The sequence below is a fragment of the Amphibalanus amphitrite genome, unplaced genomic scaffold (genome assembly GCF_019059575.1).
Source record: "Amphibalanus amphitrite isolate SeventyFive unplaced genomic scaffold, NRLGWU_Aamphi_draft 000450F_arrow, whole genome shotgun sequence".
Classification (NCBI taxonomy): domain Eukaryota; kingdom Metazoa; phylum Arthropoda; class Thecostraca; order Balanomorpha; family Balanidae; genus Amphibalanus; species Amphibalanus amphitrite.
This window is the reverse complement of record NW_024881944.1, coordinates 213,644-226,147: the sequence shown is the minus strand read 5'-3', so window position 1 is coordinate 226,147 and position 12,504 is coordinate 213,644. Positions and strand designations below refer to the sequence as shown.

Genomic DNA, 12,504 nt, shown 5'->3' with positions numbered 1-12,504 from the left:
CCCTAACACTACCCCTACCACTACCACTACCCCTACCACTACTCCTATCACTACCCCTACCACTACCCCAAACACTACCCCCACCACTACCACTACCCCTACCCCTACCACTCCCCCTACCACTACCCCTACTACTACCCCTACCACTACTACTACCCCTACCACTACCCCTACCACTACCCCTACTACTACCCCTACCACTACCCCTACCACTACCCCTAACACTACCCCTAACACTACCCCTACCACTACCCTTACCCCTAATACTACCACTACCCCTACCGCTACTCCTACCAATACTACTACCACTACACCTACCACTACCACTGGGTCATCTGAGGTCACAGACTATCAGATAAACTGATAAACTAAAGAAGTGTTCCTAGCCTTGCTCCTAATCTTGTCGCTCCACTATTCTTGATCATATTTGGTGGAAATGTCGCTTTGTGACAAATGTGGCGCATTACGACAAAAGTGGTGCATTTTTAATTGTCGTTTTGTCATGCATCCTTCCACCGAATTGCACCTTTATCGGACCATATTTGACAAAGTTTTGCGGTTAGCGGCAAAAATGACGCCTTGAGACAAATGTGACGCATTATGGCAAACGTGGTGCATTCGGTTAAGTGCATTGAAAACTGTCTTTATTTAACGAAAATCAACACCTTCATTCGCCTCTGTTTATCAAAATAAATAACTTGCCAATCTGCAAATGAGAGGCACCCGCCGCCGATCGTCATGCATTTTAGTTGCAAAGTGCATTGAACTCAGCTGCCGATGCCTTGAAGACCGAGCAAATTTGTGAGGAAATACGCACTTTTCCAGGGCGTGCCACGTGCGAACCATCCATCCCCCGACATTCGGACCTCGACACTGCACGTGCGCGTGACGTCATCAACACCCTACGAAAATTTCAGCCCCATCGACCGCACCGTTTGGCCTGTGCACGACGTCAAAGCACCCCTCTGCACGGTGCAAACAGACACACAGACAGAGTTTCATTTCACAAATAGTATAGTAGACAAGCGGCTGCGCCACTTGCTTCGCGGCGTAGCCATAAAATGCGGCAGCAGCCAATTTGCTTTCGAATGGTGTTTGATTTGAATTGATCAGTTGTCTGTAAGCAGAGATATGGACGGAAACGTGCAGAGGAAAATTTTGAACATAATAACTTAGTTGGATGAAATTTGGGTCATATGGGGTCAAGTCAGGTCAACTTGGCCATCCCTGGTCACACTGGGTCAGGCCAGGTCCCCTTCGGTCAGGCCAGGTCGTATAGGTCAACACGTCACATTGGATCGGTCTGTATCACACTTATTCTACTTCTACCCATACCACTACTCCTACCACTACCCCTACCACTACCCCTACCCCTACCACTACCACTACTCCTACCACTACCCCTACCCCTACCCCTACCCCTACCCGTACTACTACCCCTACCACTACTACTACCCCTACCACTACCCCTACCACTACCCTACTACTACCCCTACCACTACCCCTACCACTACCCCTACCACTACCCATACTACTACCCCTAACACTACCCTACCACTACCCCTAATACTACCACTACCCCTAGCGCTACTCCTACCAATACTCCTACCAATACTACTACCACTACCACTACCACTACCACTACCACTACCACTACCACTACCACTACCACTGGGTCATGTGAGGTCACAGACCATCAGATAAACTGATCAGCTAAAAAAAAGAGTTCCTAACCGTGCTCCTACTCGTGTAATTCCATTATTCTTAATCATATTTGGTGGAAATAGCGCCTTGTGACGAATGTGGCGCGTTGCGACAAACGTGGCGCATTTGTACCTGTCATTTTGTCATGCATCCTTCCACCGAATTGCACCTTTATCGGACCATATTTGACAAAATTGTGCGATTTGCGGCAAAAATAGCGCATGTGGACAAATGTGGCGCACTGCGGCAAACGCGGTGCATTCGGTTAAGCGCATTGAAAACTGTCTTTATTTACCGAAAATCAACACCTTCATTCGCCTCTGTTTATCAAAATAAATAACTTGGACTTGGCCAATCTGCAAATGAGAGGCACCCGCCGCAGATCGTCATGCATTTTAGTTGCAAAGTCCATCAAACCCGGCTGCCGATGCCTTGAAGACTGAGCAAATTTGTGAAGAAATGCACCTTTTTCCAGCGCGTGCCACGTGCAAACCATCCACCCCCCGAGACCCGAAACACGCCACTGCACGTGCCCGTGACGTCATCAACACGCTGTGAAAATTTCAGCCCCATCGACCGTGCACCGTTTGACCTGTGCACGGCGTCAAAGCACCCCTCTGCACGATGCAAACAGACAGACAGACAGAGTTTCATTTCACAAATAGTATAGTAGATTACGAGTCAATGACAAGTGCCTGAAATATTGAAATGGCGATAAAATATCTAAATTGTAAAAGTTTCGGCCTGTCTTGAAACGGCCATGTCCTGAGCTTGGTTGAAATTCCTCCACGCATTTAAAAATAATCGCGAAAAATTAGGGTCTCAAGGGATCTGGCGTTAACAGTAGAGACCGGAAAACGTAGATTCGCCTACCGTGCCGCGGCGCTCCTAAATACTCTCCCCCTCGAGCTAACGCAGTTGCCTCCAGCCAGATTTGCCCGTGCTGTAAAAAAGGGGCTTAAGCCTAGCCAGAGTAGCCATAGTAGCTAGCCTCATGACTCTTGGACTATGAAAGGCAAACGAGTCTGTGTGTATAGTTATGAACGCGGCTTCGTGCGGGTTACACCAAGTATGTGCGTGCTCGGCGTTCGCGTTGTGCATTTTCGTATCCGTAAGTGTGTGCGTTTTCTTGTGTAGGTATTTCTTGTGTTATCTTCAACCAGCTCGGACTCGGAGTGTAATCGCCACGCCGATTGTGGATTGCTCTTGATCGTCAATACATACATACATACATACATACATATTACATACACATGGCTGGCATTGCACACGCTGCGCAACAAGCCTTTTATAGACCTGTTGTACTTGTCTGTTTCCTTTCCAATCAACTTCCCTCTCCAATATACCAAAGTTCGATACTAAACCAGACCCCAAAACCTTCATTGACCTCTCGACGTATCCTGACCTCGACACGTCTGCCCTGTCCATGGACCATGGACCGAACAAATGTCCTTGACGCACGCGTCGTAACTCGTGCGGGGCCCTCCGAATCAGGACTTGGAGCCACTCCGGGTCGACTGATTGCCTCAAATGGCCGCCGACGGCACATAATGTCCGCCGACCTGTTGGGGTGTGTCGGCGCAGTGGCGAGCGGTGCTCGCCAGCTCAGTGGACCGCCGCCACCGGCACAAAGTTGGCCACAAGTTGCGGCCGCTAAGTAGCCGACAGAGTTTGGTAGTGGGGTAGGAGGATGACAGACAGCAGCTGGGGTATTCCCGTGGGTCCGGAGCTCAGATAAACAGGTCAACAGGGCGACAATTTAAGAGGAAAAGAGGCGTCTCTTAGCATCCCGGCGCCTAGCATAGGCGTTTTTTTTTGCGTCTGTAGGGTAAGTTGTTTATATATCAACCCAGTGCATGCGTTGCCTTGATCGTGTGGTTTGTAACGAACCTATAAAAATTATTCGATTTTTTTCTTTTTTTGAGTAAACGTCTCGCTGTTAATGCTATTTGAGGTTTCCACGACAACCGACGTTGTAAGCGCTTCGCCCTGCTCATGTTCAACTTTGCACCGACTACCTCTGAAGCTTGGAGCTCACCGATTAGTTAGCTTGCACTATTTTGTCAACCTAAGCACACCAGAACTGCCAATACTTACATTGTACTCGGAGCGGCATCTGGACGCTGGTGCCGGTGCCCTCGTCGTTGAAAGCTTCACACGAGTAGTTGCCTGACTCGGCCCGCGTCACGTCATACAGCGTCAGAGAACTGTTGTCCAGGTTGATGTTCCGACGGGGGTCGCTGACGAGCGCCAGACCCTGTGGGACGAAGGGGCGGTTAGGTTTTTTGTTTTTACTTTGGAACCCCGTCTTTTATTGGGTTTTGTACCCGCTGGCGATATTCAATAAAATGCAAATATAAGAACGGTTCACACGAGGTAGGATACGTGACGTCAGTTGAGTTTACAGAAGGTCATCTCAAAACTCTTCGATGTAAACCAATGGCAAGCCCGTGTTGAAAATTTCGGTGGCTTCAGGCTGTCTGCGCTATCAATTTGCTGACGAGTGATGCATAGCTCAAAAACCGCATGGCTAGACATCACAAGTTGTGTGAGTCTGTCAGTTGTTACACAGTTCACCCTGCCCCCGGTCAGATGGTCTGGTCACCAAGCCGTAACAAGCGTCTCCGCTGTTTGGGTCATGTCAGCACCTCTGCTCGCTCAGAGCGCTGATCCAGACATCACGCTGAGCTGACAATCGTGACCGGACCGGTGTCACTGTCAGCGCCTGAGTCCCGTACAGACAACACCGCCGCATCGCTCGCCGGCCGCTAATGGGAATCGAGCCTGTCCCAGCGTCGTAAATGTTCGATCCCCGTGTTGAGTTGATCATTACAATCACAGACGATCTCAGGGTGTTTGCTCGCGTCACAAAGAGCGCCATTGTGTGGTGTATTGTTGGCGGCTTCGATCAGAAGAAGGCGTGGGCTCGCTCGAGCGTTACACCATCAAACATTGCGGAACAATGGCAAAACGGGGTTCAAAGAAAACGGTTCTTATACCAAAACGTGGAGCGTGCGGCAAGTGGCATCGCAAAAATAAAATGATGTAATCCCCAGCAAGACACTGGATAACGTTTAATAGAACCTCAAGCAATGCTCCATCAGTAACATGTCGGCAAGAGTCACATATGTAGTATTGAGGTGACAGCAGTTCACTTACGTCGCGTTTCCAGACGACTCGGAGGGGTGGCGGGTTGGCCTTCACGCTGCACTCCATGGAGACTTGGTCACCCTCGCGGACACCCACGTCGTGAGGTCGTGAGGGCCGAACTGTGAGCTGTACCTGCGGCGCGTCTGGGGAACGACAGAACGGGTCAGGTCAGATCAGGTCACTGTCAAGTGACCACCAAGACCCGGGACATTGATTTTTTTTTTTACAATTCAACCCATGATTCTTGAATTTCGCACTGCTCGCACCGCACATTATGTTCCTCCCAACCCATTTTACGTATAATATACGGTGATAAACATTTTATGTCGAATGCCATTGCATGGCCTTGTGCGTGTATGGGGAATATGGGTCACTGTGTAGGTATCCCACAAGCATTAGGTCATTGCCCGAACGCCCTCATGCCTCATCCCATGCTCCCAGTCCCAGTGGCGGATCCAGGATTTTCACTGGGGAGGGGCTGCAGGTCATAATTGGGCGCCACGCCCCGGATGGGCGCCATAGTCGCATCGTATTGGCGCTGAAATATTGGCGCCCAGTGGCCCTGACAAGAGGCGCCCAGGATCAGTATGTACAGTGACACCACAGATTGGAAATATCGGTGCGGAGCGTACTGAAACGACGTTATTCGACTGATTTTTGCATCCTAGTCCTAGTATGCGGCACTCCGATGAGTTGCGAATTGAAAATTGGCGCCACTGCGCCTTCGGCGCAGTGGCGCCAGTTTTCCTTGGGTGGGGGCTGCCAGCCCCCGCAGCCCCCCCCCCCTGGATCCGCCACTGCCCAGTCCCCCAATCCGGATCCCACCAGACGCAGTTCCATGAATGCCGACCCCATGGGCACACATTTTCCTACATCTATTATCATCCGCAACCTCCTCAATACAGTATCCCTCCCTGAGCCCCGGGGGCGGGGGAGAACAGGCAGTGTTTGTACTCGCCTACTTGTGGGCCATGCCCGCTCTATCAGACTCCCTGTAATGACGGTTTAAACGCCCGTCAACTCCTGAGAATACACGCGTCCTATCGAGTCTCTATCGCGGCGGCAGGCACTCTGAGGCGTGTTTTCAGCGAGTCAACACAATGAAAACGTCCCCGTGTATGTTCCTCTGGTTGTAAATCTCCGCGGGCACACGCCCTGCCTAACACCCTCCTCCCTCCCCGGTCCGTCCGTCGCCCTCCCCGGCCCACTCGGCTCTATTCGCGCCCTGCGTCTGACGTATTTACGGCTGCGACGAGCAGCGGCGCGAGATTGTCATCTACAAAACGGCGCGCGGCGCGACTGTCTCCGGCGCGGCGGCGCGGCGACAATAGCGGCGCAGGCCGTCTCACGCACTGGGCCACCGCGGCGTCTCCGGCGCACCGGGGACAAAGCGTTTCACATGCCGGCAACCGACGCAGGCCGTGTGCGACGCCGGTGAATGGCTGCAATTTGGCGACGGTCGACAGAACCGACGCTGTCGCGACAAAGAACGACGCGCCGCACCGGGCTCATCCGCTCCGCGAGCGCCACCGGGCTTCAACGGCCGATGATATGATTTCTTATCCGGGGGTGGGACGAAACCGGGCTGCGATGGGACAGAATAGGATAGAATGGGGTGGGGTGGGACGGCGGAAACGGTCTCATCCGCAAGCCGGCAGAACGGGCTAGGTATTTGTTACATTAAAAGCGGCCATGAAAGGAAATGAGCGCCCACGCCATATTGTTTTTCAGCGTGGTGAGAGCCCGGATATTTTCTTTACATTCAATAGCTTTTGCGCTGTTTTCGCTAACACTCATCCAACGCCGAACAAAATTGTGTTCCTAAAGGCACGTTTCTAAAATTCTGCAGCATGTTGTGGCACATGTAATACCATTCTACGCATCCAACATTGCAAGCATAGCGGCTAGCGCCTTGCACTGGAAAGCGGCATGGTCTCACGCCCATTGAGCTATCGCGTATCAAGATCGGTGGTCTCTTAGATGACGTCATTGCAAAATTCCCATAATCATTAACGACGTGAAACACCCCCATCAAGCGTCAGGCTACGACAGACGCAACGGCGCCCGTAGTCGTTCGGGGGAGTATAAACCTCCACAGGCTAACAGATCACCCAAAACGGCCATCCCGGGGACACACTGCACCGCTAACGACCGTGCACACAGAGCACTGAACACTGCCGGCACTTACAGCGTATCTTCAATCTCCACAGGTCCTCGATGGAGTTTCTCAGCAGCGGGTTGCTAGCCTGGCAGCGGATCAGCTGTCCGCTGTCCTCGATACGCGGGGTCAAGGTCACTTTAGAGGTCGTCACGTTGCCGTCGTGGCTGCTGGTCTGAAACGACACAGCCGCTTTCAGTATGACGTTACATAAAACCGGATGGAGCACATTTCCGACGGTTTGCCGTCAAAGCTTGCCGGAGAGCTGCTAAAATCTCGCTCACATTTTTAGCAGGGTCACTCGCCGTATATGACGATGCCTTCTGAAGAACTGATGGCGAAATTCGTAATCTGTGAGACATTTTTGGTGGTACCACTTTCAGCTAATTACGTGATGCTCTCAACAAGGTCGATTGTGGGGTATTACTGTACTTGTAATACCAGAAGAGAATTTCCATGATAGTATTTCTTGTGGTTTGTAGGTGGTGCTTTAAACATTTCTCAAGGACATCTGAAAGCACATTGCCCGACTGCTCCCTATTTCCCTAAATCCTCACATCGAGCTATACAACAAAAACGCTTAGCTCCTAACAATGGCTAACCAAACAAACCAGTGTCCACGAAAACAAAACATTATTTAAAGGGACTATCCCACCTTTAACATGGGGTTTGAGTTGAGATAGCCAAGTTTGCGGCGAGGTTCAGTAACCACTATCTATCTAGGTTGTAACCCCCGCGGCCTCTTCGTGTTGAAGAAATTCGTTCCCTTCATTTGAAAATGGGCCTTGTACAAGGCCCTATCTTCAACATGGAGCGACCGTTAGTGTGACGTCACCTCGTTTAGTCATTCTGATTTAAATGGGTTTGTTCGTTGAAAAAATCGCTTAAAACTTGGTCTGAACTTTGTTGTGGTGCCTACAGAGTAAAAAGAATCGGCTTTATGACAGTAATGTGGCCTGGGGAAGGAGGTAATTTTGGGCTGTGACGTCACATATTTGAAAGTTTGTGTTTGGAATATGGGAAGCCTAAGATGTTTAATGAAAAATAAATGCCAGAACCGTGTTCCTGGTCATCCAATCTATAAAGTCGGGCACAATTTAACTGGTTTTAACAACATTTTAGAAGGTGGGATAGTCCCTTTAACGGCTTCATGGCTACAACAACGGCATTCTTAAACACCAGACCGCCAACCCCATAACATCCAACTGCCCCAGCTCCGCAAGCTTGCAAGTTCCACAAGCTCGAAGCTCCGCCAGCTCGCCGCTCCGACAGCTCCTCGCTGGGTATCTGTGCCACTGACCTGGTTGGTGAGTCGGAGCTTCTGGCCTCCCATCCACCAGGTGATGGTGGCCGCCGGTCGGGAGCCGACGCTCTGACAGGTCAGCTGGTAGGTCACCCCCGCCGAGAGCGGGTTGTTGGTGCCCAGGAGGTTGACCGTCAGAGGCCGCACTGTGGACACAGTGGGAAAACGGACGTCACGAGAATATGCAAAAGTGAGATACATGCCAATAGACGTACCGCACATTGCGGGAAAATGAAGGACTGATGAAGTATGGATGTGTTTGGATCATTTGAACTTATTCCTAAACCATCATGCAGACGATAAGAAATCACAAACATGACATTGGAATAACAAAAAACTTGTCATGAGGCAAGCATATCCGATATTCCCTAAAACATTTAATATTTTAACAAAATATAAAGTGTCACAAAGACAGAGTGTTTTGTTGTGAAAGCGCATCTCTTCTTCCACGAAGCCTTATGAACACAGTCAACAATCTCAGTCAGCCGTCGCACGGCCTCTAAACTTCAGCGGCCGGGTGTATAAATGGCGCGCGCTCAGCGGCCCCACATCCGGGGACGGCGTGCTCCGGCACGGCCGGCGGCGTTCAAACTCAGCCGGAGACTTAGCGACTCGGGAATTTACTGGCTCCACAAGCCCCGTCGGTAATGCTGGCCATTAGTGGTCGCCTAGAAGGAAGCGCTAGAACGGGTATTTTGAACGCTGTTCAGATTTTAGCTCACCAGGCTGAATCACCATTTCTCTCCTAATTGATTTCTCTTTTATGTTTTCATTGACTTCTTCATGTTTTTTCTTCTTCTTGAATGATGACTCCTAGGTTCCATTAACAATACAAATAAAACACCTAATGCCTAAAAATAACCACTCCTCGAACGAACTTCGTCCTTCAATATAGCCGTCATTCCCCGGAAGAATCGCTACCAAAACTCTTATTCGTCAAAAGTCTGTTTCTGATTTATCGTGCCACTACTCACGCAGCATGTCGATGGCGACTTTGGTGGCCTTGGGCAGGCTCCGTTTGTGGTTGGCCGCCCAGCAGGTGTAGGAGGCGTCCAGGTCGTCTCGGGAGAGAGGCCCGGCGGTCAGCTGGTTCACCACCGTGCCGTTGCCCTCTTCCTCCCAGCTACTGTCCACCAGGGTGCTGCCACGCCACCAGGTCACGTTCGGCAGCGGCGAGCCTGCCAGAGGTCAGAGGAGGTCAGATTTGGAAATGGGGAGGAGAGCATGAGGCCAGCCAGGGTAGGCCATTTCCGGCCATTGCTTGAGGCAGGTCAGGTCTGATAATTGGGAGCTTGTTGCTGCTAAGGTCAGGTCAGGTCATATCAGGTCGTGTAGGCTAGTAGAGAGTCGGGAGGCTAGGCTGGGTTGAGCTTGGTAAATTAAATCAGAGCACGTGCCGAGGTAGGTCAGGTCAAGATTTGGCCTAAGATTTAGGGGTAAAGTCTTAGAAGGTCAGGCCAGGTCAGGTCGGTCACATTCCGCAAAGTTGGTGAAACCAGATAGCTTGCATGAAACGAAGAAACATCTTCAGTTTTCCTATGTGGTCCAGCGAGCTGAGGACAAACTTTGGTGGCCGAAGTTTGTTCAGCATTGACCGGCAGTCCAGCTTTCGATAAGGTTTCTTGCTAGCACAGACGGTCCGGTCCGTGGGGCAGATCCGCCTCCGGGCCGAGCAGCTCGGCTGCGGACACGTGCAGTTTAATAAGTCAATATGGCGTCGTGTTTGAGCGCCACTCGGCTCTGTTGGCTCGTGGAGAGCATCCGAGCCAAAGGTTTAAACTTCCATTAGCGCAGGGCGCCATCAAACGTGTACCAGCAAATAATATGGCGATCGCCGATGGAAGGATATTACCGCGACATTTCCGTGACCTCTATGACCTGACAGTGACCTCTGTGACCTTTCAGTGATCCTGTAAACCCTCTTTGTGACTCTTGAGTAACATTCCTGCGACTTGTCATGACTGATGATGATTTCTTCAAGGGTGTCTTTTCTGGAAGCGTACTCGGGCAAATGTTCTTATTGATTTAGTGAATTGCGACGCATTTAACGTTTCTGCAAAGGCACTAGCCACCGAAGCCACTTTTAAGAATGAATCCTACGCATAATCAACAGCCTTCCGAAAGTAACTCACCCGACCATCAGGATAGGATAGGCTCACCCCAAAGGGATAGCTCACATCCCACTGTACATATAGCTCACCTCCCACGAATAGCTCACTTCCAGGGATAGCTCACATCCCATGAATAGCTCTTTTCATGGATAGCTCACACCCAATGATTATCTCACCTCTCAGAGATAGCTCACGTCCTATGAAAAACCCACCCCCTAAGAGTAGCTCACCTCCACAGGATAGCTCACTTACCTCCCGAAGAGCGGCAGGTGAGGTGAAGCATCTGGCCCTCTCGATGGCGACGACTCTGACCTCGCTCCACCACTTGCCCCTTATCATCTGTGACCACCGGTGTACCAGGAGGAACTGTAATGAAAGACAGAGCAGTCTGAGACAAAGAAAGGCAGGGAGGCGCGCAGACTGGATATATGCAGAATTGTAGACAGACGCATGCAGACAGACAGGCACACAGGCTGCGCCTGCCGTAGAAAGATATGGACAAACAGGAGAGGCAGATCAAGGGAGAGAGAGAGAGAAGGAGAGAGAGAGAGAGAGAGAGAGAGAGAGGAGAGAGAGAGAGAGAGAGAGAGAGAGAGGAGAGAGAGAGAGAGGGAAGGGGAGAGAGAGAGGGATTCGAAAAGGCGCCACAGGAACTGCGTTGAGGATAATCTTTCTGTCGGATGCCGGGCGGTGTATGTAATTCTTACATACGTGAGCTTGGAGCGACAGCGTGCAAACACGACGAGCATTTGGCGGCATCCTCTTACACCAAAACCGCCGCCGTGCTGTTTAGGGATGATCGATGCCGGGGCTTCGCGCTGCTCTTCGAGAAATACGCAGAACAACGCGCATCATCGCCCGCCTTGTCAGACGGAAAGACATATGAAGCCACTACAAAGCCTGCGCGCCGGCTGCGAATAAAAACGTCACGCATCTTTCATCTCGATGCAACAAGACACCACGCAAATGCATGGCCCAATGATTTGAAATTCAGATCAGCTATCTGAACATCTATCAACTATCCGCCCGCAGCAAAACACGAAAACAATGCTCTTCAAAGCCAGACAACCGCCAGGCCAGGACATGTTCTGGGCCGGTGAGAGCGTACCAAAGCGTCGCGTCATCCGCCGTGATTCACGGCGCGACAAGAAACAACGCCCATCATTTGTCATATGCCCTCCGGCGGCATCGTCGCGTTATGGAATCCAATATCGGAATCGGGCCCGGGGGCGGTAAATTCAGCGGGGAAATTTCCATATTTGGAGGCGCATCACCGCCGCCAAGCGACTCCCCGTCAAGGCAATCTATTCATAATGAAAGGCATCAGCCAGGCTGGCTGTGCGAAATGTCACCGTAAATATCGCTAGAATGTAAATTTCTGCATCGCTGAAGAATGGGCTGCCGGAGTGGCAGTCGACGGACGAAAGAGTTGGTCTCCGCTCTAGCTCTTCAGCGCCTCGAACGGATCCAGTTCGACCTCCGTCGGTCCCTTCGGCCGCCACGGAGTTTGCCGGAGCCGGCCACCGTACCCGTGGGCGCTCTATGTCGATAGACGCCCGCGCTATCGGGGCGCCCATAACGTGGGCATCGCGCGACGCCCATCGCCGTATCGGTCCGCTGTTTGCAAAAGGTTTATGGTCCTTCTCTAACCATTGTAAGTGCTCACCAGCCGCCCCCAGTAGCCGCTATAAGGAGTTATTCTGTGTAAGGAGCTCATCGATAGTCATGCTGCCTTTACGACACGTTATAATGTTGGTACCTATACTGCTACATCAATGACTGGCATGGACACTATCGTCTAATGTATGACACTACTCTCAAGTTCCTATCGTACAATTTCATCACTACGAATCTCTAATAAGTCGATCTTTACACTCTTATAACTCATTTGGACGGGTGCGGACAACTCATTCGTCTGCTTCGATCCGGTATCGGGGTCTCACCCCCTCCCTCGAGGCTCGTCATACGCGACCGCTTTGATTTCTCGCCGTGAAAATTGCGACGGGGAGACCAAGAGGGGAGACACAGCCAATCAATACTGGACGACGTACGCGACCAAAATCCCCTTTGGCGACTGA

The 12,504-nt window shown here is 51.2% G+C and overlaps 1 protein-coding gene across 3 annotated transcripts in view; it reads right to left on the bottom strand.

Moving 5' to 3' along the window:
- The window catches only part of LOC122391698 (nephrin-like), an 88,286-nt gene that overhangs the window by 25,593 nt on the left and 50,189 nt on the right, over positions 1-12,504 (bottom strand). For all 3 annotated transcript variants that reach the window (XM_043385882.1, XM_043385883.1, XM_043385884.1), the window contains exons 5-10: positions 10,679-10,792; positions 9,290-9,493; positions 8,313-8,461; positions 7,043-7,187; positions 4,864-4,997; positions 3,802-3,961 (exon numbers count right to left, since the gene is read on the bottom strand). In XM_043385882.1, coding sequence (XP_043241817.1) covers positions 3,802-3,961; positions 4,864-4,997; positions 7,043-7,187; positions 8,313-8,461; positions 9,290-9,493; positions 10,679-10,792 — 906 coding nt within the window. The remainder of the gene's footprint in view (positions 1-3,801; positions 3,962-4,863; positions 4,998-7,042; positions 7,188-8,312; positions 8,462-9,289; positions 9,494-10,678; positions 10,793-12,504) is intronic.